Source organism: Giraffa tippelskirchi, chromosome 6 (assembly GCF_054371585.1).
Source record: "Giraffa tippelskirchi isolate mGirTip1 chromosome 6, T2T-mGirTip1v1.2.pri, whole genome shotgun sequence".
NCBI lineage: Eukaryota > Metazoa > Chordata > Mammalia > Artiodactyla > Giraffidae > Giraffa > Giraffa tippelskirchi.
In genome coordinates this window covers 118,214,289-118,242,106 of record NC_137280.1, presented here as the reverse complement: position 1 = coordinate 118,242,106, position 27,818 = coordinate 118,214,289, and the positions used below count along the sequence as shown (strand labels likewise).

The 27,818-nt window shown below is 51.1% G+C and overlaps 1 protein-coding gene across 12 annotated transcripts in view; it reads left to right on the top strand.

Annotated features, from left to right (window-relative positions):
* The window catches only part of FSTL4 (follistatin like 4), a 695,167-nt gene that overhangs the window by 563,001 nt on the left and 104,348 nt on the right, over positions 1 to 27,818 (top strand). For all 12 annotated transcript variants that reach the window (XM_081502830.1, XM_081502827.1, XM_081502826.1 and 9 more), the window contains 2 exons: positions 3,389 to 3,582; positions 6,984 to 7,107. In XM_081502830.1, the coding sequence (XP_081358956.1) occupies positions 3,389 to 3,582; positions 6,984 to 7,107 (318 nt within the window). The remainder of the gene's footprint in view (positions 1 to 3,388; positions 3,583 to 6,983; positions 7,108 to 27,818) is intronic.

Here is a 27,818-nt window from a genome sequence, read left to right as displayed (position 1 = left end):
TGAGGTTTCAAACTGGCAGCAGAGCGAGACCCTTTGGCTGAAGGCCAGGTCTACAAGGACTCACAGGTGCCCACACCCCGCCTCGGGGAGCCGTTACATCTGACCCCACCGTGTGATCAGGAGGTTGTGAATGAAAAAGTAAGCCTGGGACTTGGTAAACTAGCACTTTTACATGCCTCTCTCAGAAGCTATGCATCTTAGAGACCAAAAGGGAAGGCTTTTGAGAGGGCAGTCCTTGCTGGAGATGAAGCCTCGAAAGTCTTGAAAAAGGTTGAATTGTGGGATCTGAAGTGACCGTCTCCACGGGTGCAGAAATGCCACCATCAGATGCCCTTCCTCTGAGGCTCATGCCCCCGCAGAGCTACACAGATATTAGAGGAGCCCGGGAACCTTGAGGCAATCATTTATTTATTCCAGGTTGAGACGCATGTAAAGCACAACTGCTCCTGGGATAAAGAAGGATTTCAGATCACCTTCTAGAAACAGGGCCTAGGAACAGGGGTTTGTCTTAGGACCTCCATGCACAGTGAGGGCCTCAGTAAAGGAAAGGACAGAGGAAGTTTGGCAAAGTGCGATCTGATGGGCCTGGCACCCTTCCCCAGCTCCATGCTTCCCTCTAGCTTCATCCAAGCCCTGCTCCCTACCCTACCCCAGCCCAGCCATACCCGCCTCCTTGGGGCTCCAGACACACTGTGCTGCTGGCTCCTGTACCTGCGACCCCCGGGACCCAGCAATCCCTTCCCCTGGCCTCCTATACCCACAGATCCCTCATCTTGTGGGGCTCATCCATAGCGAGACTTCCTTTACCTTGGTCTCGTTAGCTCTCCTTCCATGGGCACCCTCGATGCCCAAGACAGAAAGCTCCATTGTATACTCAAAGTACCACCCAACATAGAGCACAGAGTTTGTGAGTAAATGCTGGTAAAAAGATGTAAAAGGCATGGTTGGCATGAGCCTAGCAGGAGGCCAGACCGGGGATTCAGGGAGCTGGCCCTGGACACTGAGGCACCTACCTCTTCTGCCGAGTTTATTTCTAGGCATGTAAATACCTTCCTGACCAGCAGGCATGGGCTGGGCATTGCCAGGGTGGAGAAGCTTCCGTGAACTCACAGTGAACTGTAGGGGTGTGATGGGAGAAGTGAGCCAGGGGAGGTTGCAGCAGCCCACCCAACAGGACCCGTGTAGCTGGTTTTCTTGGCTGCCAGAGTGGGAGGTGCTGTCTAGCTGCATGAGGACCCCTGGCCTGGGGTAGCAGGCAGCTCAGAGATCTGTGCGCCACCAAGATTGGGAGGATGAGACAGCTCTGCCCATCTGACCTGGCCCAGCCCGGTCCAACCTTCGGGTATATTCTTTTCTTTTGGAGGGGCGGGGGGAGCCTAATGGTATGCTAGCATTTCTGAATCAAGCCTCCTATCAACCCCACATCCATCTGCTGTGAACACCAGCTTTCCAGTGTTGGGGCACAAATGCCTGTCCCCTGGAAAGCCTGACAGGCCTTCCAGTCCAGGCCCCTGCAGATCTCCCACGCATTTCCACCGCCACCTCCACCAAAGCGTCTCTCTGCCCTCATACACTGCATCCAGCTTCTGTCCATTTGCCGGGACTGGTATTATCCTCTGGGGGGCTGGACAGCAAGATCTGGGCAAACCTCTTCCTCTTCTTTCCCCAGACTGGCCTTTGTCCAGCTCAGAAAGCCGAGGAACCCAGACCCTGAGCAGGAGTGTGTGGTTGTGGGACATGGCCGTGATTTTCACTGTGCAGACTTGAGAATCAGTTTTACCAGCTGGAGGCCCTACGAGCTCCCAGGAATGGATATGCTATGCTACCAGTCCAGAGAGGGGTGGGAGAGCTATTCTTGTCAGAGCATGGAAACTCCTAGAGAGCAAATAGATTTGATTATATTGAACACAGCAATTGATTTTTTTCTAAATAAACATGCAGGATGAAATGGTAACAGACATCTGTTTCTGACAAGAATCAATTGACCCCAAATTGGAAGAAAGAAAATCTAGAAACACAAATAAGCACAAGAGAAAGTGGTGGGACCATCCAGGCTTGTCCAGTGAAGAAGGAAGAGAAACAGACAGACTTCCCAGCAGCTCTGTCCCCACCAAGCAGCTCCCTGTTTGTTGCTCTTCAGCAACTATGGTTCCAATAATGACAAAGGGGAGAGTAGCTATCATTTTATGAGTCCTTACTCAGTGCTAGGCCAGTGTCATGCCTTTTATTATGCGCATGTCTTATTTAACCCTCCTAAGAGCCCTATGTAGGAGGCTTTGCTCTCCCCCACTTCACAGATGAAATCACTGACGCACGTTGTGCAAGGTACACATTCAGGCTGCCGCAGAACCAGGACTCAAACCCAGCAGACCACAGAGCCAGGGCTCTCCAGCACTGCTTGTATTGACTCCAGCCCTGAGCTGTTACAGCCTGCCCTAAGCTGGCCTTGAAATTAAGGCGAAAAGACCTAGATCTCAGACACTTCCTTGCTAGCAGCACTCTGGCTTGAACGTGGAATGGATGAGGAGGACCCCACACCCGTGCTCCAGGACTCAGCAAAGCCAGGAGGTGGGGTACATCCTTCATCCTCATTCCAGGAGGAGGGGAAGTGGGGCAGCAGGGAGTGCTCCCCTGCTCTGCTCACAGCCCTGTGGGTGGGGAACATCTCTGTGGCCCGTTACCAGCAAAGATAAACTACATCATGTCACAGTGTATCACAGGCCTCATTTGCCAAAATGCTGTGTGGTTCTGATGCTATGGAGCAAGCACGGCTGTGATGAAAGACCTGAGAGCAATGGGCTGTGTGCTTCGGGCTTACTTTTGTAAAATCTGCCTTTTTGTTTCTTGGTTGTGGGCTTGTGTACACATGTTCTTCTTGAAGTAATCCAGCTCTGGGAGTGTTTCTAATTATCTTAAGCAAGGCTTATTAGTCCTGTTAACTGCAATTCCCTGATCTATGAGGCCACGGATTCCAAAGGAGCCTTTAAGGTAGGATTAAGGCAAAGATGAGCCATTGTAAAGTGGAATCGGGGCCAGCTTTCCTAAAGCTGCTGTGGGGCTGCACTGCAAAGTCCCCCAAATGAAGACTCCCATTCTGTCTGACCATCACTGTGTGTCTGGCTGTAGAAGGTGCTCAATCAACATGTGCAGGGTGAACAAACAGGCCCCTTCCAGCATTTACGTCGTGTGTTGCTTGTATCCGGTGCTCGGTAAATATCTGTGGCATGGACTGGTGGACAGTCGGACGGATAGGTCTCATGGACTCAGGCTGCACCTTGCACTACATCTAGCAGATGCCTAGTAACTGCTGATGGGTGGTGGGGTGGAGGGAGGTCTTCTCAAGACCGGGGGAGGAGTCTGACTGGAGTAACCCCATCTTCTCTTCCAGGTGACCCGTGCACCATGGCCGACTACGCCCGCCTGAAGAAGGTCCTTCTGGCACTGCAGAGCCGCCTGCAGCCACTCCACGAAGGGGACAGCAGACAAGACCCTGCCTCCCAGAAGCGCCTCCTGGTGGAATCTCTGTTCAAGGACTTCGACGCAGATGGAGACGGCCACCTCGGCAGCTCTGAGCTGGCCCAGGTGGGTACAGCACTGGGTGAAATCACATTATGGGGGGATCCAATTTTCCATTCAGGGTGTGCAGAAAGAGAACCAGCAGACCCGTGTGGGAAGAGTCATTTGTCGCTATCTCTGAAATGGGACACCAAGGGAGCCTTGCTCCTACAAGAGAAAGCATCTCCCAGGAGTCAGAGAGCTTGTGTTGAACACTTGGAAATATCTGACAAACAAAATGATGTTGGTATCTCTTTCCCACCAGCCACCTTCAGCCATATTTACTGACAAGCTCTGAGCTAGCTGGTGAAACACACACTGTACACAGGCTGAGCTCTGAGGCTTTCATTAGGAAACAAGTCTTTTCTTCCTGAGTCCTTTATCATCCTCAGCAGGAAGGTTCAAAGAAAGCAGGTTTGGTTTCCACCAAGAGCTTTGGGAGCTGTAACATGCTGTCCCCACGTCCTCTCCCCCTCGGACCTCACCAGTGGTGGTGCCTGGGTAGCAGCAGCCCACACTCCAGCCTGTGGCTTGCAGGCAGCCCTGTGGCCAGCCCCCGAGCACTGCTCTCCCCCTTGAGAAAACACTCAGACGGGGCCCGTGGTTTGCCTCCCTCCCAAACATGGCACACGTGGCCCTTTGCCCAGCTACCAGGTGGTACAAGGGCCACAAGCATCTGCAGCAAAAAGAAACAAGGAAGGAACAAGCCGGGGCAGCAGGCACACCAGCTGCAGGACAGGCCTGTTGGGTGCCAGTGGCAGAAAGGTGGGCTGGATGGGCCCAGGGGTCTGCATTCCTGCTCCTGCTCTGCTGGTTTGGGTCTGAGGGCCTGGGGTCCCAGAGCCACACCAGATGCAAAGACATGGAGAGAGGACGAGATCAGCTGCCCCGAGGCAGCTCTGCCCCTGAGACCAGAGTGTCCCGCCCCCCGAGGACAGATACCAGGATAGTTCCCCACCTTTGATACTACTTTAAAAAGATCTTTCACAGGGTACAACAGTGACCTCATCAAAACTGTGACCAGGTCACCAGGAAGGACCAGGCTAGGGAAGGCCATGGCATTTAGAGCACCCACTAGGGGCTTGGCACTAAGCGAGGCCCTTTACCTGCAATGTGCCCTACACAGGCACGTCCCTCACTCTTCAATAGAGTAGCTACGAACACAGACTTCACAGTCAAACTGCCTGAATTCAGGCCCAACTCCAGCATTTATGGGGACCTAGGGGGTCTAGGCAGACAGCTGCCTGGCTCTGTGCCTCTTTTCTTGTCTGTGACTATCACAGGGTCATCAGGAGGACTAGATGAGCTAAGAGGTGTGAAGTTCTCAGTCTAGTTCCAAGCATGTGGCACATTCTCAGTAGGTGACAGCCATTAGCATCCCTTTGTCACCATCACCTCTATTGTTGTTATTTCCTCCTCAGACCTTTCAGCCACCTTTTGCTGTGTGGTAGATGCTGCTGTTATCCCCACTTACTAGGTATTTTTAGATGAGGAAGCCGAGGCTCCAAGAAATCAAATGGTTTGCCTGCGGAGCACGCATTGCCTAGGATTTGGTGAACTGAGATGTAACCAGGGTGCCAGGTGTGCATGGACCAGCTTTCCTCACACTACACGGGGCTCCCTGGGAGGACAGCTCCCACCACTGGCTCCACCTGATCCTCTTGAGATCTGTGGGGACAGCAAGCACCCAAAAACTCTGAGTAGAGCAGTTATCCAGACACTTCCCCATGCAGGGCCCCCTTCTCAAGTCTGGCCAGTTCAGAGCTGGCTTCCAGGGAGTGGGTGGGGAACCACAGATCCTAAGGCACTTGCAGACCCGGCTCTGCTCACTCATACCTGGCATCACAGGCAAGTCCATCCATGGCCCATACTCCAGGAAGCCTCCCAGACACACACCAGCCTTCATGTCACTACTTTATCAACCCTCAGCCCCCAGTTATGGCTAAGACCCCATGGTCCAGGACTGGAGACCCACTGATGACCCACGCTGCTCCGGAGAGAGCCCAGGTCCTGCTGGTCATGGTTACCTGAGAGAAGAGACATCTAGCAGTTCAATTCCCCACAGTACAGACTATGTGGGGAGCCCAGAGGGCAGGCATCTCTGTCTCGCCCCAGACAGAGGCAGCTGTGGGATCTTGGTGCCCAAGGCCCACGTGGATCCAGGTAGCTGCCAGGTAAACAGAACCTTCCTGGGTGCACGGCTCTAACCTGGCAGAGACATGCCCTGAGGCACCTGTAGCCATTAACAAGCATGGTAATTGGACTATGATTTCCTCTTTAATGTGTTTAAAGTCCATTTCATAAATCTGCCAAGCAGGGCCTAGCTAAAATGGGCCTTTCCTTGACACTGAATCAGAGGCGTTGGGGAAACTTGTAGGTCCTATGAAAAGTTAATCAATTTCCAGTGCAGAAATAGACAAAGGGAAATTTCCATCTTTGGAAGATTGATTTCGGGCGTTATGGTTGATCTCCCTTTTATCGAACACTCTTATTTGCTGGGTGAAGGGTCATTTTTTTAACATTACCACATTAAATTGCCTTTAATATGCCAGGCCCAGCTCAGACTGTTAAATAAAGAGAAAATGCCTCTGCTCCCCTTTTCCCCCCCAAAATAAAATCATTTTCTTTCTTCTGAGATTTCCTTCTGAGCATTTCCTTTGCAAGACTCTAATTCCAGACCCACACGCAAATGGTCCTACTAGGGAGGCCCCCACCTTGCAGCCCAGACCACATCCAGAGAGGAGTTCACAAGGGCCCACCCATGGTCCCCTCAACAGAATCCCAAGGGTAGTGATTTGTGTTCCTGGCAGGATGAAGCAGGCAGAGCAGGGGCTCAGGCCTAGGTCAATAGAACAGCAGCTTCCTCTCCCCAGGAGTAGTACTGTGGCTAGGATGTGCTGATTTGAGATTGGTGGGGGTTGGAGGGGGCGGGGAGGGGTACACTGATGGAGCAGTGACCTTCCAGCTCTACACAGTTGGGAGCCATTGAGTATGGCCACTGTTAATTGGGCTTATTTGATCAGGCCCCTATCTCTTCCCTGTTTCCCCAGCTATAACACAAAGGGGTAAACCAGATGACCACGTAGATCCTTCTCACCTCAGATCATCTGGGGTCTGTTTGCCCTGGCAGGGAGAAGACAGACCTGAAAGCCAATACTGACTCAGGCCCAATCACCGTGTGAGACCTTGAGAAAGTCCCTTTCCTCTCTGAGCCTCAGTTTTCTCATCTATAAAAGGAGAAGGTCAGACAAGACAACACCAAAGATATTTGGATGCTCCCCACGGCCTATGGAGCTGTCGCTGGAGTCCACACGCACACACACAGACACATCTGCCCAGACAGTGACCGCAGCCCCACTTGGCCTGAGCAGATCCCCACAGCTCTGAACTCACTCCTGACTCCAGCCTTCTCCCTTTCTCACCCACAGCATGCGCTGAAGGAACAAGACCTGGAGGAGGACTTCCTGGGTTGCTCGCCAGGTGACCTTCTCCGATTTGATGACTACAACAAAGACGGCCTCCTGACCCTTCATGAGTTCTACACAGCCTTCCGTAAGTCAGGCCCCCGTCGGGGCTCACAGTCAGCAAAAAGACATTTCCACACCAAAATGGTGTCAGGGTCTGGAGTCTATCTTTGGTTGTTTTCCAAGGTTGGCTTCTTTTATAGGTGAAAGTAGTTGAATTTGTTTTGCAACAAGCCTGAGATTTAAGGAAAGAGTAAGGGGAGGGCAGAGGTGGGGGACGGGGTACTCGCTCGGTTCCTTTTGGATGAAGGTTCTTCTCGCTGTTGATATCATTTGAGGAACCCAGGACTGTGTTTTAAACATGATTGAGAAGGCACTGCCTCACGTGGCTGGAGGATTCTGGGACTGCACGTGGACAGAGCAGATGTTAGGGTTCTCCCAAGGAGGTGGCCCAGCCCCATCAGAGAACCCTGCCTGGGGGCAAATCCTGCAGGAGGGTGCTGGAGGCTTGGCCAGGTAGACAAAGGAGTGGTCACAATGCAGGATAATGGAGAATGAGGGTCCAGGTTGATGAGAGGTGGTAGAGTCCCTGGAGAAGAAGAGAAATGGGGATGCTCTGCCTGAAAATGGAGGAGGTGCTCAGAATGGACTCTGTGGGGTCACTGGTGCATATGGTGAGCAGGTACAGTGTCTGAGGGACCTAGGTCTTCTCCATGAGGTGCTCTTCCAAGAGATGACCTCATGTCAACCATAGCTAGAGCTGGGACAGGACTTCCAAGAGATACAAGATGCAAGAAACTCCAGACAACTCCAGACAAGTTCACTAGGAGATGGAAGGCAGTGTGGGACCCTAACTTGAGACAAGAGGGGACATTCTTGGCCCCAAAGAAGTGAAGCTCCTTTTTGTCAGACAGCATGTGGAGCAGGCTCTGTTAAAAGCAGGTAATGTGTGTACCCTGTATGAGGCGCCTTTGAACATGACCTGCAAGCTCTCAGCTCCTGTGGGCCCTGCAATTGAGGAAGCAGGGGTGAGACACCCAGGGTCCCTGAGAACTCTGAGCCACAGGTCCTGGCATCCTGGGTCCCATTCTCTATCTGGAGGTGTGTTTTCCTGGAACGTATTCCTGCTTCATATCAGCATCTCTGTGCTGTTGTTACTTCAGACATTCACCAGGCCTGAGGAGGCATCCTCATGATTTGTTGGCAAGAAAGTCTCGTGTGGCAGGTAGGAGAGGTACTCATGTGACCTGAGAGGAGAGAAACGAGCGTGATTCTTCCCTGTGGGAGGTGTCCATGAGCTTGTTGCAGGATGCACCTTTCCAGTCCACGGCGTCCCTGTTACCAAGGCCCAAAGTTGAACCCCCAGTTCCCAGGCTCTGCTTGATACATGATGACTGTGTTGCTCCCCAGCCTCCTCCTTCCTGCCCACAGTTTAAACTGTACATCTGGTGGTTCATAATAAGGTGTGAGTGGCTGGTAGATTCAATCTGCCTGGGAGGTGTTTGCTTTGTGGATTGAGGAGCTTATTCCATGAAATGAATCTCTAAATTTTAGAATGGGTGGTGGTATCGGCAACTCTGGAGACCTAGCTCGTGCGATGATTGTTATATTTTCAGGACTTTTGAAAGGCAAACAGTTACATAGTTGGGAGCTTTAAATCAGCCCTAGTAGGACTATTTACAACACAGAAGTCTACATACACAACACAAATGCTACACAAGGGGAAGGGGGCTCTTTTTCCCTCCGGAGAGCCCATTGTGAGGCACTGACCTGCACACACTGGACAAGACCCTCCCTCCCCACCTGTCCTCACCACCTCCCAGAATCTCCTCTTCATCCGCCTTCTTTGAACAGAGCCCCCTTGATGATGCTAATCCCAGGGGACGTGAACAAGAAAGAAGTAGATGTCAGGCCAACGACAGGGTGAGAAGGTGGAGCTTCCCTCCTCATCAGAGAAACAGCAGCACGCGTTCCAGGGCCAGTTCTGAGATATTCCCAGCATGCTTTGTGCACTCAGCACCCACCTCCCCCCATCTACAGAAGGAGCTGTAAAGAAAAAGATCACTGCTTTTTCAAATCTGGGGGCCAAGGCTGGACTTCTGGGGATACACCAGAGCCACACACGAGTGTCCCACAATGGCATCACTAGGCAGAAAATGACACTGCTTGGGTACCGTCCAGGTACCAGTTGTCACAGAAGCCTCTGATCTATGAGCCCACTTCCTTCCTGGGAACTGGTCTGGGACCAAGCAGGGGCTATTGGCTCCCCTTTCAAGGAAATGGCAGCATCCCTGTTGCCCCTGATGAAAGAGAGGCCGCCCTGGCCTCCCTAAGTGAAGGTCGTTATGAATAGGACCTGCCTGTGGAAAAGGAGGGACGTCCTCACTTCGCTTCCAGCCGTATGTCCCATGTAGAGCAGTGCGCTGTCTGTTTCCCTTGTTCTTGGATTATTATTTGAAAAGCCTTATAATCATCATTTTTAAAACAAATTAGATTCTGCTGTCGCCTTGGACTTGTTTTGAACTGGGCAGCCAAACCATTCATCACAGCCCAACCCAAACAATAGACATGCAATAAAACGTAAACTCACAGCCATTAAGGAAGCCACAAAATGAGTTAACCCTGCTTTCAAGGCCCAACACACAGTCACTCAGAGCACACGGGATCAGTGGTCTTTCAAAGTCATAGGAACTCTAAACTCCCCTTGCTCTGGGAATGGATTTATGATTCAATGGATATTAAATAGAAAATTGAAATGAGACACACAGGTACAACTGATTACCCAGAAATCAATGGGCATTAAAGACATCTCACTAAAACGCAAAAAGTAATATCTCAGACATTTCAGCAACAACATTTTGGATTTGATTTTCAAAACTGAAGCTGACTGGCTGGCAAAGGTTGAGACTTTAAAGTTGCATTTTCTAGTCTCTGTTTTGCCAGGATCCTTGGGTTCCAGGCAGGGCAGGCTCTGTAGGGAGACTGGCACAGATTCAGCCACTTTATTAAAGGATGGGATTTGGGAGACTTTTCCCTGGAGAAGTGAGTTGTATTCATATTTACAAGGGTTTTTTTTGTTTTGGAGGGGGCAGTGTGCAGTCTCCTAAGTCATGTTTTCTCATGCAGCTGACATGCCCAGGCTGCGCTGGTGTTTGCCACTGTCTGCAGCTGGCTGAGGGCGATGCCAGCAATCCCAGGGCTGGCAGCTGCCATGCTCAGTTGAGTGGTTCGTGGTGAGGCTGCACCTTCCTCCTGGCTCTGCAGAACAGGTGACCCTCACCCACCTGAGGAGGGCAAAGGACAGGTCCCTTAGCCATGGAAGTCACGAAGCCTGCGAATCACTCATCTCTGTACAATGATGGCAGTGAAACGTGAGGCTGGCCTCCCTCTCTGCCTCTATTTGTCACCTAAACATTCTCTTCAGGTTGCTTTTGGTTTTCCAAATCATACACTGATCTTGGAACTAACAGTCCAGTGTCCTCTCAGCATGCCCTCTAAACCTTCCTCCTCACTCCTCCGTCTGCCCCCCCACCCCCAACAAGCCACAGAACTTCCCACCCCTGATGTGAGGCAGAGACCCAGGCGCCAGGGTTACTGGTGAACGAGATGCGTGCCTGCCTGTCTGTTCATCTCAATGAATTAAAAAGTTGCTTGCTTAAAAATCTTTTCAATAATGCATGTTTTTGCACTTTTCTGAATGCTTGGGTTGGGATTGTGGGAAAAAACATATTGCTTTAAATGAGGATTTTTCTCTCACTTTAAATTCATTACAAGTTCCTTCTGCTTTTTTAGAAAGATAGTTGTCCTTTTAATTAATCATATGAGAGCAATATGCTGCATGTAAAGGACAGGCTCACCATGCAGGATAAAGGTCTTCCCGTGTTACTGTCCCAGGGTCACAGATGCACAGTGTCCAGGAGGAGGACCTGAGTCGAGGGACCAACTGTGTTGGAGTCAGATGCCCTCCCTTAGCACAGGCCAGCAGAAAGGAAAACAGTGATTTAATCTGATTATTGTAGTACTTCTGTATCCAGGGAAACTCTGTGAACCAGAGGAGATGGTCACTGGGCAAATTTACAGCTGTTTTTTCTGCCATTGTTGCTGCATTATGAAAGGGTACTGTGGGTTCATCTAGCATGTGGTTATCCTCTGGAACAAATAATGCCCGCACAGGGCAGATGCCTTGCCAGACCCGTTATTGTAGCCCTCACCACCACCCCATGATAGTAACAACAGCAACTATCCCTCCCCCAAATCTATCCAGCTCCTTATCCATGTAGGGTGAATTCAGACAGGAAGTTCAGCCAGTAAAATCCCACTTTATACTCCTCCGTTCCTTTCCTCCATTTGGGTTATTGAATAGCAAAATTTCAGATGGCATCAGTTCAGTTAGTTCAGTCACTCAGTTGTGTCCGACTCTTCGCCACCCTGTGGACTACAGCATGCCAGACTTCCCTGTCCATCACCAACTCCTGGAGCTTGCTCAAATTCATGTCCATCAAGTCAGTGATGTCATCCAACCATCTCATCCTCTGTTGTCCCCATCTCCTCCTGCCTTCAATCTTTCCCAGCATCAGGGTCTTTTCCATTGAGTCAGTTCTTCACATCAGGTGGCCAAAATATTGGAGTTTCAGCTTCAGCATCAATCCTTCCAATGAATATTCAGGACTGGTTTCCTTTAGGATGGACTGGTTTGATCTCCTTACAGATGGCATAGAGTCTAACAAAAATTTTATCTGAATCTATTTGGCTCTTGAGTTTGGAGAGCAAGAGTTACCTGTGTGCAGTTACCTGTGTCAGTGTTGGCAGAGGCTAAGACCATTGGTGGGGTGACTCCCCTAATCCCAAAGGGAGGAACTGGTTGCCTCATGCAGGACTTGCAAATCAAGTGGCAAAAACACTGATTCCTTGACCTTGGTCCCTCATTTGCTCAAGGGCATTAAAGAGCTAAACTGGAGCTGCCACTGGAAACTGGTATCAGAAGGTGCTGTCAGTCTCAGTACTCCCTGCCAAGGACTTTCTCCTCACCTCCAGCAGAGAGAGGGCCTCCAAGAAGGCTTCTGTGTGAGTTTGCTATGTGCCCCTGAAGCCAAAGTTAACGGGCCAGCCATGTGGGTGCTTTTTTGCTTACTAATAGTGCTTTTGTTAGTAATGGGCTCTTACCACTCAAGTCATATAAAAACAATTGTTGTTGTTCAGTCAGTAAGTTGTGACTCTTTGCAACCGCATGGACTGCAGCACGCCAGGCTTCTCTGTCCTCCACTATCTTCCAGAGTTTGCTCAGATTCATGTCCACTGAGTCGGGGATGATATCTAACCATCTCATCCTCTGCCGCCCATTTTTCCTTGGACAGGTCTTTACCAGAGGTTAAGCTGAGCTTCAAGTTCCTTACCTGTAAAATGGGTATAATAACCACCATGTAATGTTGTTGTTCAGTCGCTAAGCCATGTCCAACTCTTTGCAACCCCAAGCACTATAGCATGCCAGGCTCCTCTGTCCTCCACTATCTCCTAGAGTTTCTCGAATTCATGTCCACTGAGTCAGTGATGCTATCTAACCATCTCATCCTCTGTAGCCCCCTTCTCCTCCTGCCCCCAATCTGTCCCAGCATCAGAGTCTTTTCCAATGAGTTGGCTCATCACATCAGGCCACCAAAATATTGGAGCTTCAGCTTCAGCTTCAGCTTCAGCATCAGTCCTTCCAATGAATATTCAGGACTGGTTTCCTTTAGGATTGACTGGTTTGATCTCCTTGCAGTCCAAGGGGCTCTCAAGAGTCTTCTCCAGCACCACAGTTCAAAAGCATCAAATCCCATGTAGGGTTACTCAACACTAAGTGAGATAATTCATGTAAGGTGTTCAGAATGATACCCTGTATATGGTAAATGCTAAGTAGTCATTAGCCAAGTAGGTCAATGATGGAGGTGATGATGAAGATTTCTGTGTGTTCCCAGCCCCTGTCACTCTGTGCTCTGTCATTGTCATCTGGCCTGTAACAGTCCATAGGTTCCATGAGGCTGGAGGCTGTTTTGTTCACCATGGGCTCACGCCTAGCGTAGGGTCTAACGTTCAGAAAGCCCTTGGTAAATCTTTGCTCAGTGAGATGGATGAAGTATATGAAGAAATAAATACAGTTGGCAAGCAGAGGGTCTTGGAAGTTTCAAATCGAGCCCGCCTCTTTCCCATCTCCAGTGATTTGCTGCTAACAGCTGCATTGTAGGGCCCAGCACTTGCTAACATTGTCAGGAGCTGAGATTTCAAGCACTTTCCATTTTTAAAGATCCCAGCTGGAAGCTGTCAATGGCCTTAGTGCAGAGCAATTGAGCAGTAGAAAATGAACTAATTACAGGTTGTTATTGAAAATCTATTATATACAAATTGCAAAGAAAACTCATTAAAATGCGATGCTTTGGTGATTTAAAAAAAAAAAAAGCAAAATGAAAAAAAAGTCCTCTTGGAGGAAGAAGCAGGGGCAGGGTGGCTGAATACCTTGTTTGTCCCTGTTCCCGGGTAAGGACTCCCAGCAGGACTGCAGCCAGGCTCTGGGTCTTATGCTCACATATCACCCAGCCAGTCTGATGTACAAACCATGAAGAGGCTTACGTTTTGTACAGAACAGACAGCTCTCTGAATGTTAGTAAATACATAGAAATGGCTGCAGATGAAACAAAGCATTTCATTACAAAGATATAAAATGAGAACAATTTAAATGTCAGCTTTTTACCAGGATATCACCTTACTGTCCTTGTAAATCTCATGTTTTTGCAAAGCTTTTGTGAGGACTCCAAAGGCCCTAAATGTGCAATTAAGCACTGAAGTTACGCCCAAGCTGCTGCTGCCTGAAGCAGGCACTCCGGTGTCACATTAGGGGCTAGTTGGAGACCCTAGACCACCAGCCGTGACCCATCCAGGTGTCCTCTGCATCAGCCATACCTGCTGGCTCACATAACCAACAGCGCCTGAACGCAGGTAGCAGCAGAACAGACGAGGCAACAGCAAAGCCAGGAGGCAAAGAGGGCAAAGTAGGGGCTGCCTCTGAGAGCGGGCAAGGTTGTTATTGTCTGAGGCATCTTGTTCCAGCTGGAGGACAAAGGAGCAGGAGAGAGAGAGAAACCTAGAGCTTTCCATGAGGTGGAAAACTGGTATATGGCAGGTGCTTGATAAACACTTGTTGGAAGGATGAAAGACCATGATGGAGTTTTCTAAATAATAGTAAAGAGAGAAGGTTCAAGGTGGTTGTAGTGGTTTCGGGGAGAATGCAAGTCAGGGGGGTTCCTGGTGGTGGAGGTAACCCTGCTGCCCACGTGTGGCACTGAGCGCCGTCAGCTGCCCACTGTTGTTCATCAGGTGTGTTGTGTTATCTGTATCACTGGGTTGGCAGAGAGCTGCCCTCCACCAAGACAGCCCTCACTCCTGCTCCACTTTATTCACCCCTTTCCTGGTGGAACTGGTATTTCCCTCAAAGCTGGCCTTCTGTGGGAGAGTGCAAATCTACCCTTGTGTGTGTGTGTGTGTGTGTGTGTGTGTTAGTCGCTCAATCATGTTGGACTCCTTTTGACCCCATGGACTGTAGCCTGCCAGGCTCCTCTGTCCATGAATTCTCCTGGCCAGAATACCAGAGTGAGTAGCCATTCCCTTCTCCAGAGGATCTTACCGACCCAGGGGTTAAACCCAGGTCTCCTGCACTGCAGGCAGATTCTTTACCATCTGAGCTACTACTGGAGTAGTTTGCGTTTCCTTCACCAGGGGATCTTTCCGACCCAGGGATTGAACGTGAGTCTTCTGCACTGCAGCAGATTCTTCACTGACTGAGCCACCAGGGAAGCATGCAAATCTATCTTTAGATCCCCTTATATCTACAGCATCTGACAAGTCCTTACCAGATGCCTCCTGGAGGCTCCAGGCTGGACACTGTAAGGAGGCCTCAGACCAAGGAATGGGATGGAATTAAAATGCCCTTTGCAGCAAAGTGGGGACTTGGGAAGCATCCCCACTGACGAAGAACATATTTCCATTCAGGTAGGAGGCAAGCTGCTCCCAGCCATGTGCTCCAAGCCTTGAGTTCCTGTTTCAGCTCACACAGAATTTGGTGGGGTTCTGGAGGCCTCAGACCTTTGCCTCTACTTCTGGACTGTGCCGTCGTTTTTGGACCCGGGGATCCAAGCAGGGACTGGGACAAGCAACATGCATAACCAGTTTGTTGGACTGCGAGCAGTCTCAGCAGAGGTCCAGGCAGACCAGTCTCCTCTGTGCAGACCTTCCAGTATCTCCCGACACTCCTCCTGCCTGTGGTCACTCTGGGGGCGGGGAGCTGAGGACTGCAGATCAGTTGGCTTTCTGTTGCTCTCCAAATGTGGGGCTGCTTGGCAGTGGTTTTCCATTTCAGGCTTCAGCCAGGATTCCCAGTCCCCCATTATGGTCCCACTCTGGGACCCTCCACAGTGTGGTCTGCCCAGGGGAGGTGGAGGGAGGCTGTGCGAGCCGCCCCCAGGCAGCTGCAAGCTGAGCCTTGGAGAGCCGTTCTGCTCCAGATGGCACCGCCGTTTGTCTTCAGGTGTTTCAGGCACAATAACTGTTTGTACACTTGTCAGGATTGCAAATCGAATCCAAGTGGGAGTGGAAATGGGGCCCAAAGGACTCGGCCCTCCACAGGTAGTAGGAGGGGCGGTGAGGTGGGCGGGTGGCCCCCTGAGTGCCTTCTCTGGTTCACTCATCTTCCTGAACACTCTTGAGCATCTCCAGACACAGCCCCGCTGGTGAGGCACTGACAGGTCTTCAGAGCCGTGTGCCAGATGCTGCGCCCGCCCCTGGCAGGGCTTCTTCGCAGCCCCATGTTCTGAGAATAAGGAAAACTGAAGCCAGGAGGCTGGGGGCCTGCCGGGGGCCCATAGCTGCTAACACAGACCCCAACACAAAGGCAGGTGTGCATGGGTCACACCTGAACACTGAGTCACCGGCTACATGCCCTACCCTAGACAAGACCTTTTAGAATCTCCAGTTTTTCCCCCAGAGTCCAGCATCCAGAAAGTTCCCCATGATCTGTGACTCTGAGACAGGGCAGAGGGAGGGATCTGTGAGGCCACATCCTCTCTGAGGGTCGTTCACTACATGCTAGTGCAGAGCAGGGCAACCATGGGCTCTTTCCAGATCACAAAGTCCATGGGCCGCAGGTGCTTTCAGACACTTTACCAGGTCCCCTTCCCATGGCACCACAGAAAGAGCCCCTAGGGCCAGTGGACTTCAGCCCCACAGGGGAGGGTGGGGCCCCCCCAGGGAGCAGGCCTGTCACTCAGAACAGGTATCCCCATGCTCCTAGAACCCCGTGGAGAGATGCTTTCCTTCCAGACCCAAACCCATTAAGCAGTGATCCCTTCTCAGCTCCCACAAGTGAAAGCACATCAAGCGCCACTCTTCTTGGGCCTGTCCAGCCCTGTTGGTTCAGTTCAGTTCAGTCACTCAAGTCATGTCCAGCTCTTTGCGACCCCATGAACTGGAGCACGTCAGGACTCCCTGTCCATCACCAACTCCTGGAGTTTACCCAAACTCATGTCTATTGAGTCGGTGACTCCATCCAACCATCTCATCCTCTGTCGTCCCCTTCTCCTCCTGCCCTCAATCTTTCCCAGCATCAGGGTCTTTTCCAATGAGTCAGCTCTTCACAGCAGGTAGCCAAAGTATTGGATTTTCAGCTTCACCATCAGTCCTTCCAATGAACACCCAGGACTGATCTCCTTTAGAATGGACTGGTTGGATCTCCTTGCAGTCCAAGGGACTCTCAAGATTCTTCTCCAACACCACAGTTCAAAAGCGTCAATTCTTCAGCGCTCAGCTTTCTTTATAGTCCAACGCTCACATCCATACATCACCACTGGAAAAACCATAGCCTTGACTAGACGGACCTTTGTTGACAAAGTAATGTCTCTGCTTTTTAATATGCTGTCTAGGTTGGGCTTAACTTTCCTTCCAAGGAGTAAGCGTCTTTTAATTTCATTGCCGCAGTCACCATCTGCAGTGATTTTGGAGCCCCAAAAAATAAAGTCAGCCACTGTTTCCACTGTTTCCCCATCTATTTGCCATGAAGTGATGGGACCGGATGCCATGATATTGGTTTTCTGAATGTTGAGCTTTAAGCCAACTTTTTCACTCTCCTCTTTCACTTTCATCAAGAGGCTCTTTAGTTCTTCTTCACTTTCTGCCATAAGGGTGGTGTCATCTGCATATCTGAGGTTATTGATATTTCTCCCAGCAATCTTGATTCCAGTTTGTGCTTCATCCAGCCCAGCATTTCTCATGATGTACTCCGCATATAAGTTAAATAAGCAAGATGACAATATACAGCCTTGACGTATTCCTTTTCCTATTTGGAACCAGTGTGTTGTTCCATGTCCAGTTCTAACTGTTGCTTCCTGACCTGCATACAGGTTTCTCAAGAGGCAGGTCAGATGATCTGGTGTTCCCATCTCTTTCAGAATTTTCCACAGTTTATTGTGATCCACACAGTCAAAGGCTTTGGCATAGTCAATAAAGCAGAAATAGATGTTTTTCTGGAACTCTCTTGCTTTTTTGGTGATCCAGCGGATGTTGGCAATTTGATCTCTGGTTCCTCTGCCTTTTCTAAAACCAGTTTGGACATCTGGAAGTTCACAGTTCACATATTGCTGAATCCTGGCTTGGAGAATTTTGAACATTACTTTACTAGCATGTGAGATGAGTGTAATTGTGCGGCAGTTTGAGCATTCTTTGGCATTGCCTTTCTTTGGGATTGGAATGAAAACCAACCTTTTCCAGTCCTGTGCCCACTGCTGAGTTTTCCAAATTTGCTGACATATTCAGTGCAGCACTTTCACAGCATCATCTTTCAGGATTTGAAATAGCTCAACTGGAATTCCATCACCTTCACTAGCTTTGTTCCTAATGATGCATCCTTGACTTCACATTCCAGGATGTCTAGCTCTAAGTGAGTGATCACACCATTGTGATTACCTGGGTCATGAAGATCTTTTCTGTATAGTTCTTCTGTGTATTCTTGCCACCTCTTCTTAATATCTTCTGCTTCTGTTAGGTCCATACCATTTCTGTCCTTCATTGAGCCATCTTTGCATGAAATGTTCCCTGGGTGTATCTATTGGTAGCCCTATTGGTCCCAGGTCTCAAATCCCATCTCTCTGTAGCGGTGCTTAGAAAGGTGCTGCTGCTTGTCAGCAGGATGGCCGGGAACAAGATCGCCATTCAGGACCACCCCCACCCCTTGGGGTTCCCCGCTAATGCCTGGGTGTGGTGTGATAGCTGAAGAGAGCGTGGCGGGCTGACCGCTGTCCCGGCAGCAGCTGCGCTGGCCCATGTGCAGGGCCGCCAGCACCCAGCGCACAGGACACGGTGAGGGGTCTAAGGGTCAGCGGAAGCCGCCCGTGGCTGGCTCAGACAGATCCATAGTGGATTGGGAGTTGAGCCAAAAAGGACTATAGGTCAAATAAGAGCATCGACAAAGCTCTTGAGGCTCCCCAGGGCCCAGCCAGCCCTGACACCTGGGCGTGCTGAGTGGACAAGTGGATTCAGTGACTCTCAGGCTGTCTCTCTTTCTGTGGAGACCATGATGCTGGGGGAGTTGTGAGGTGAGGGAAGAACTGGGGGTCCTGCCTTGTCCTGACCACACCTGCAGGGTTGCAGCCCTGCCCCCACTGGTGACCCTGTTGACCCGAGGGTTTGGTCATGTACAGAATTACCATCCTGTGGACTGGTGGGCAGTCGATGAAACACTTGCTGAACACTCAGGGCTTCAGGCTTGGGAAGAAATGGGACATGTGGAATGTTCACAGGCGGGAGGGTGGGGGGGCGCCTGTGAAGAAAGCAGGTCAGGGGGGTGGTTTAGAAAGTGAGCAGCAGGGGTTATACCCGCAGGGAGCCTCAGAGGCAACCTGGCGTGTCATACCCGAAACACAAAGATCCTTGGACTCTCAGACTGTGTCTCACACAGAAGTTGTGTGAGTTTTCCCTGGGGTCACCCTCCCAAGCCCCACCATCACAGAGCACCTTGCCCCCCCTTCCCTTGCTTCCAGCCAGAGACCCACACATCCTGTCCCAGACAGGAGGGCAGGTGGTGGCCTTCTAAGGGCTGCCGGTGGAGCTTCTAAGGGAGCAGCAGCTTCCGCTGCATGGAGAAGCAGCCAGTAGCTGCCTCTAATTGAAAAGGCATGCCAATGCGCTTCCACTTGGAATGTTTTCCTTGCATTCTCTAAATTAACACTGAAAGCATGGGCTGAGTGGCGCTCTTGGTCCCCCAGAGTCAGGCCTCCATCACTCAGAGGCTGATTGTTCACTTCAGATTATTCATGCCCAGATTCCAGCCGCCTCCCTGCCTCCCACCACTACCTGGTTAGAGTCTGAAAGCAGCTCTTGTGAAGGGGAGGTGGAAACAGAAGGAGGGAAAACTCAAAGCAGTTAGATGGGCTGTTGATTAGTGTCTCCGGGCAGCTGTGGTATTGGAGAGGAGGGCAAACCTGGGGTTAAATGGACACAGGAGAAGGGACTGGGGTTATCTGTTCATGTGGGCCCCACCTGAGCCTCTACACTTGTGTGAGCCTCTCCCTTTGAAGTCGGGAGAAGTTATTGATCTTGCTTGGAGGGAAGGGCACACTCAGCCCAAGACCATGATCCGTGGCCACCAGACTGCAGGCCACAGCTCCTCTGTGGGCAGTCCTGGCTGGGCAGCTGAGTAGATGAAATTTTCACAGGCCCAGACTCTGGGCAGCTCGACTTTAAAAGGCCTGTGTTGGACTAGACTGTCTGCCCCAAGCCTGCTCCTTTAAAGAGCAGCCATTCAGCAGGCTGAGTTCCTGCAGGCTCTGCCGAGATGTCCGAGGAGCGAGAAGCAGCCTTCATCACAGGACAGCATGTGGTCCTTACAACAGCACAGCCAGGGCGTCTCCCTGAGTGTACAGGGATGGACCGACCCCAGTTCCCATTTCTAATCCTCGAGCGGGGATGCTCCGATGCTTCCAGGGTGAGTGGCCTGACCACAGGCCTGTCCCTACAGAGGACAGAAAGCTTCCAGAGTGAACCGAGACAGCCCCGGCAGGTGTCATGTGGCTCAGCAGTGTGGCTCAGTTTATTGGAGGAAACTTTACATGTGACAGCCGTGGCCTTTGAAGTCACAAAACCATCAGGTTAGGAAGCTCTAAGTAAACACAAGTTTAGGGAAATGCTTCCAAGTGGAACAACAGGTGAATATTTGCTCTCCGGTTTCCACTCATGCTTGGCAAGTGGCTGGCTGGGCCCTGGGAACACAGTGGTGACTGCAGGCCCGGCTGTGTCACCCTGTCCTCAAGTTGCCAGCTGAGGGAATGGTTGGGGCCCACATGGGGAAGCCCTCCCACGATGGGGTCTCTGCTGTGGAGGCTGCCCCAGAACCCCACACATGGTGCAGATGCCCCAGGGTGCTGGCGCAGAGCAGCTTCAGGGCCCGGCATGTGTCACAGAGCTTGTTTCTGAAGCTGTATAATCAATCTCGGAAAATAATAACAGGATTAAGAGCCGATGTTTACTGAGTGCTTAGCACGTGCCATAGTACAGTTCTAAGTGAATCCATTAATCCTTGCAGCAAGCTGCGAGGGAAGAACCATCATTAGCCCCTTTCCGTAGAAAAAGCCCAGAAGCATCGAGCGCTGGAGCAACTTGCTGTATCTCAGAACTGGGATTGAGGGTCGGGACTTGAACCCAGGAGTCTGGCCTCAGAGTCCGAGCTCGGCTGCACTGCCATTGAAAGAGTTCCAGATGCTGTGACGCCCAGAGTGTTTTAGCAGGGTCCCTGTGGTACCTCACATTTGTCAGGTGTTGGCTTCATGGGTACCAGGGATAGGGGGAGATGGAAGTGGGCGGGACTGGCCCAAGCCCACGCACTCCCACCCCGCAGTGTCCTGGCCCACACAGGCCGCTCCACCGGAAGTCCCCTGCTTCTAGAATCTGCCCCACCCAGAGGTCTGTGAAGGACCACAGTGGGGCTGCAGGGCCCTCCTCCCAGTTGGCCAGGACCCCTCTGGCAAGCTCTTCCTGAGGCTCCTGTGTCCAGCCTGGGGTTTCTGTGGCTGTGAGTGATAGGGAGCTGGGGCCAGTCAGGCACACAGTAGGCACACAGGGGAGGTGGGCAGCAGGGGCTGTGGCATTTGTTACCAGTGGTCACATTTGTTGGGTGTTAACCAGTTTTGCATTATCTTATCTAGTGACAGCAATCTTGATGAAAAGGATACTATTTATGCCCATTTTAGAGTTGAGGGAATCGAGGCTCTGGAAGATTAAGGAACTTGCCCATGGTCCCCCAGCCGGGACCCAGAAGGCACTGCAACTGCAGCGCCCTCTCCAATACCTCTGTGATAAGCCCAGTTGTGACCACGTTTAAGCCTCGGCTTGAGGACAGGTGGGAGTTTCCTCTCCATGCCTGGCACCCCGGGACTCCCCACACTCCATCCTTGTGCCTGATTCAGTCACGAACTGAGTCTTCTTTCCTTAATCAGGGTACTGATTCCTCCTCTCTCTGGCAGGGATGTTGAACAAATCAATTAGTACATGCTTGCAAAATGCTTTGCAATCTCACACGTGAGTCAGGACACGTTAGTACAAGACAGTTTCGAGTGATGCCCTTTGCCATGAAAAACGGTCCTCTTGACTCCTGTAGAGAGCCTTTTTTCAAGACATTTTGCATCAAAGTTGCAGTTACTGATTCTAGAGGGCCTCCTGATGCAGTGGAGACAGGCCGGGGGTGTCCTACCCACGAGGCCTCACAGGTGCCCTTGCAGAACGCTAAACCCCTTGAGGTTGGTCTGCAGGTGAAAAGCACTTAACCTCAGAAGCAGGGTGCAGTCACTCACACAGCAGACACCTCCTGGCAGGGCTGTCCTAGGCCGTGGTATTGACCAGGTTTCAAAACACAACAGACATAGTCTCAGTCTCATGGAACCGGCATCCCAGTAAGGAGACAGAGATAAACAATACAGAAATATAGATTAGAAGAAGAGATGCAGTTTTGAGATCAACACAGAGGACCAGAGAGGACAGGATAGGGGACAGGCAGCACAGGTGGGGGCAGAAGTTAAACACCGTAGTCCAGGGAAGGCCTCCCTAAGCTGTGTGAGCTGGGTGTGGAGGGATGGGCACTTAGCCACAAGGTCACCTGAGAAGACACATCCCAGGCCCTTGGGTGAGCATAGGTCTGGTGGCTGGAGGGTGTGTGGTGGAGGGTGTGAGGTCAGAGGTCCTGCAGGGCCCTGGATGCTAGTGTGAGGACTTGTTTTTACACTGGGTGAAACATCAAGTCTTTGGAGAGTTTCAAGTTGAAGAGTGATATAATCTGGCTTTATGTTCTAAAGGAATCACTCTAGCTGCTATTATGAGAATAGACTGTTGCAGGCGAAGGGTGGAAGCAAGCAGCCAAGACAGGAGGCTGTTACAATAATCCGGGGGAGAGATTATGGTGGTGAAGGCCAACGTGACAGGTGGTGAAAAGTGGTCAGTTATGGATGTGTTTTGAAGGGTAACGCCAAGGAGATTTGCTGATGGACTGGATGTGGTTATGAGAAAAGAGGTGAGTCCAGAGTGACTCCGAGGTTTCGGAATGAGGACCAGAAGGATAGAGTTGCCATTTCCTGTGATGAAGGAGACTGTGGGTGGAGTAGGTTTGGGAAGGACAATCGCTGTTACTTTGGGGGCATGTGGAGTTTGAGGTGCTTATCAGAGGTCCAAGTAGCAATGCTAACAGGCAGCTGGGCATACAAGACTGAGTTAGGGAAAGGTCCAGCCCCAAGATGGAACGTGCCAGTCCTTAGCTTACTGGCAGTGTTTGAAGCACTGAGGCAGGATGAGATCACTGAGTGGTGAGTGTCAATGGAGAAGAGCATCCAAGACTGAGTCTTCAGGAGATGGGGGTGGGGGAGCTGGCAAAAGAGAGTGAGAAGAAGAAGCCAGAGAGATGGGAGGGAATGTCCTGGAAGCCAACAGAGGAGTATGCCAGAAGTGGTGGGTGGTGCGGATGCCACTGGGAGATTCAGATGAAGACAGAGAAGAGAGCACTGGACCCTGAGTTCTGGGTCTTGAGTGACCTGGAGGAGCAGTTTTCACTGGATGGCAGGGCCAGAGGGCAGAAGTGAATGGGAAGAGAGGAACTGGAGAAACAAGGTGTGAAGAGCTCATCCGAGGAGTTTTGTTGTGAGGAGCAGAGAAACTTCTCTGAGCAGGTGAGGGCAGGCAGAGTCTAGTGCTAGGGTGGTGGGGCTGTCCTAGGACGAGGCTGGTAGATCCGTACCAACAGGAGAGGAGCCTGCTGGGTGAGTGCAGGGGCAGGTAGGTGGAAGGATATGGCAGTAACATGTGGAAACATCTATTTTTTCTGAGAGTCAGGAAGCAAGGTCATGGCTGAGAGTGAGGATAGAAGAGGAGATGTGGAGGCTTGAGGAGAGAGAAAGTCTGGAACAATATGTTCGGAAAATGGGAGGGTGGACAGTTGGAGAGACGATGAGGTGGTCACCAGGCAGCATGAAGGGCTCACGTGAAGCACAGAGTCATGAACTCAAAGGGACCTGGGTCAGCAGGGTGGTGAGCTGTCCTCAGCCATGTTCAGCTACTCAGATATAAGAACAGAGCACACAGACAGGGCTAATCAAGGCTGGGGGAGTGCTGAGAGGGCAGGGAATTGAGGGTGTGTGCAATGCATGGTTCCAGAGATGCAAATTCCATGGAGCTGAAGCTGGGTGAGAAGGAAGTGACATCATAAGGGGCTTGGTGGCAAAGTAGATGGTTGGTCAGTAGATTGTGGGTCCTAGTAGAGTTGAAGACTTTTTGGAATCTGGATACCAGAGAGGATAAACCAGAAAAGATTTGGGAGTGATCAGAGAGGAGGATTCCTGAAGACAAGCTTTTTCAGTCTGCTATTATTTGTAGTGATGACCTCTAGGCTTGGGATATAGTCATGGGAGTGAGGGCTGTAAGGTGGAGGGTTGGCAGGGTAATCTACTTGGATGTTTATATCACCCAGTGGATGTAAAAACAAGAGAAGCATCAGAGAGACTATGGTCAGTGAAAGGCTACAAGTATCAGAAATGGGATGAGGAGAGAAGTGCCCCAGCCTTAGTCAGTGACTGTAGCAGAGGAGTGGAGGTGGTACATGGACCTGGGATCAGCTTCTGTGAGGTGGACTCTTCTTTTTTATCCCTATTTTACAGAAGAGGAATTGAAGCCCCAGATTGTCAGTAAGTGGTGGTACAGCCAAACTCAAATCAGAGGGTCTGTCCCCAACGCTGGCTCCCTGGCCACCGCACAGCACAGCTTCCAACTCCGGGCATGAAGGAGATGTGGTCCCTGCCCCCAAGGAGTTCACTGTCCTGTGGGAAATCAGTACATGTGCAGAGACAGGTTTGCCTTGTCTGTGAGATGGTTGCTCACAGAATGCCCTGGAAACTGAGGAGGGTGTAACACCTCCGATCAAAGAGATGCCAGAAGTCTTCAGAGTAGGATGGGTAGCCCAGTTAGAGGGAACAGCCCAAGAAAAAGTGCCAACATGGGAAGGCCCCAGACCATCCTGCATGGCCAGTGCATCCCTGTGTCACGGACGAATAAGGTGATGCTGGAGGGAGGGATGGGAACCACAGCATCAAGGGCTTGTGTTAGTCAGGGAGACTAAATGCAGGCATGGATACCCCCAAATCTCAGGGGTTTAACAGTACAGATTTCCTTCTTCCTCATGTAGCAGTTCAGTGCTGGGGTTCACTTTGTGGCCACATGATGAAAAAGGGACCCAGGAATCTTCATTTTTGTGGCTCTATATACCATCTCACAGAGCCTCAGATTCCTTAACTGGATACCCTGCACCTGGCCAGTATACAGAGGGGTAGAAAGAGTAGAAGATCTTGTAGGAGATTTGGGGGAGCCCAGCTCGGACTTTGGAGAAGGCAATGGCACCCCACTCCAGTACTCTTGCCTGGAGAATCCCATGGATGGAGAAGCCTGGTAGGCTGCAGTCCATGGGGTTGCTAAGAGTCGGACACAACCGAGCGACTTCACTTTCACTTTTCACTTTCATGCATTGGAGATGGAAACAGCAACCCTCTCCAGTGTTCTTGCCTGGAGAATCCCAGGGATGGTGGGCCCAGGTGGGCTGCCATCTATGGGGTCTCACAGAGTTGGACACGACTGAAGCGACTTAGCAGCAGCAGCAGCAGCAGCTAGGACTTAGGTACGTCCCTTCTGACATACTCCACTGACCAGAACTCAGTCATATGGCCATGCCCAACCACAAGGGCAGCTGGGAAATGTAATCCAACTGTGTCCGCAGGAGGGAAAGGAAGCAGGTTAGGTGAACACAGGCCCCCAGATCAGGCAGCAGGGTTTGGGCTGTTCAAGGAAATCAGGAAGAGACTTGATCAAGCTTCTCCAGCTTGAGAAGGACTAACCAGGGGATGCACACAAGGAAGATGATGGGCTGGTGAAATTGGAAGGTGATGGAGACCTGAACATGGAGGCAGAAACGAGCAGAAAGGGCCACAGAAAGACATGGTATTGAGAAGCCCTTGTGACCAGTGGCTGGTGCAGGAGTCACTTCCCGCAGGGCTAAGGTGGTGGCCAGCCTCCCCATCTCCGCAGTGGGGGGCACCAAAAGGCAGGCTCGGGCCTTGGGGAGATGAAGTGGCTGCAGGTGGCCCATGACAGTCCTCCTCGATCCACAGCCTGGCCTCAGAGAGGGGGGTTAGAAAGGACCTATTTTAATTTTCTTCTTGGGCCTCCACATGACAAAGGAGAAATATCACCCAACATTATTATCTCTCAGAAAATACTCTCTGGAACCATAAAAAGGAAAATACAGTGAAGCCAGACCACGGAGACTGCCCCTTAAATCAGGAGCTTCTAAATTATCATGGTGGCGCTCTCTAATTCCTCTGGATGAAAACATTAAAGATGACAATGTCCCTTTAAATCAAATGCCCTGGGAGCTGCTAGAAAGAGTCAGTGGGCTTTTTTTTTTTTCCTTGTGAGAATTTTTTTTGTCTCTTTTCACCTTGTAATAAAATGTAAATCATAACTTGTGGGGGCAGGCTCTACAGAGCAAGCTGTGAACATGGATTTTCTGAAAATGAAGGTGTTTGGTTAATGGGAATCATCTCATCTCAGGAAACGTGAGATTTTCAAATGATGAGTTTGCTACTTAGCTTCACACTCTTGGTTTTTTTGGTGTGGTTTTTTTTTTTTTTTCTTTTTTTTGATTCAAGGGCTGGCCCACAGGTCTAGCTGTGGCACCACTATAAGGAATCATGAAGACTCACTCTAGAAGGCGGGTGGAGGGGAGGGACGGACCCCTCCTGGAGTGGATCACTGGGCCTGGGCTGTGGGAGGTGGGACAGAGACCCCAAAGCCCATGGTGCAGGGAGGCACAGTCCTGGGAAGGAGCGTTTAGAGGAAGGAGGACTGGGGTCAGGCCTGGCTGGCTGAGCTCTAGGGTCACACAGAGAACCCAGGGGCCAGTGCAGCCCCAGGAGGAAGGGATGGAGCTGGCAGGGCACGGCCTCTGCTCAACAGACTGAGTAGACATGTTCCAGGCTCTGGTGTGGAAAGTGGGTACGAGACAGGAAAGGACTGGTGAGTTGACCCTGGCAAAGGCCAGCCCCAAGGAAATAGGAACATGAGGTTTGACCCTGGGTCTGCCGCTCCCCTCTTACCCTCCAACTCCCATTTCTGCAGGCCCAGGTGGAGACTCGAGGCCTGATAAGGCCGAGTCTATAAAGCTGACTGGGCAGTTGTATCCCAGGCAGGAAAGCAGACTCATATTTCACAGACGTTTTCAAGGCTTGGCTCTGATATAGAAAGGTTTGCACCCTAATGCCTGCAGCTGCCTCTCCTCCCTGAAACAGCCAAGCACCCAGGGGTCATCTGTGCCCACTGACTCTGTAGCCTTTCTCCTCACTCGTGTTCTTCCCTCTCCAGCCTGTCTACTTCCCTCACCACCTCCCCCACACCCCCATACAGATGAGGGAGTTGAGGCCTGTGATGGCCAATGGTGATCTCCACTGGCACGACCAGCAGGGACACGCCTCAGCCTTTAGCGAGTTTCACCTCTGCAGGCCTTACTGAGACCTCCCTAGAGACACCCATTTGCCTTCCACCTCTTCTCCACCTCCTTTGTGAGTGAGTTCCTCTCCTCTGCCAACCTCTTATAGGTTTTCTATAGATGGCCAGGTAGTGAATACTCTGACACTGTGACACAAAAGCAACCATAAGACCAATGAACGTGGCTGCGTTCCAGTAAAATTCTATTTACAAAAGCAGGCGGAGGGCCTTCCTGAGACACTTATGGAGGTTTCTCTCCGCAGGAGGTTTTTGTCCCACCCACACCTCCAGACACCAAGTTTCCAGCTGTAGGTCTTCACCAGCCCCTTGCCCCACCCCAGGAACCCTTGGTCATCACTGTGGTGACTGAACTCGCCATCCTCCCCACAAGCCCAGCTCTCTTCCTGTATCCCCTATCTCACCAGTGTATTCTCACCTCTTCCCTTCAGTGTACTTCATTTTTAATCAGATTGCTACATGCCTCGGAGTGGGTTGTTGGGCGTTGGAGAAGCTGCAGGAGTCAGTGGGAGAAGGCTCTGGGGATAGAGGGAAGCTGGAGAACGAGAGCCCCATGGGGAGACCAGAGTGGGAAATTGAAGTCAAGGGTTTGCTGGGCCTGGGTTGCTGCTTGCCAATAGGCTAGCTGGCAAACAACCCAGCATCTTGGCCTTTTCAACAGGGCCCCACAGAGTTATGCTGAAGGAAAAGGAGTCTGGG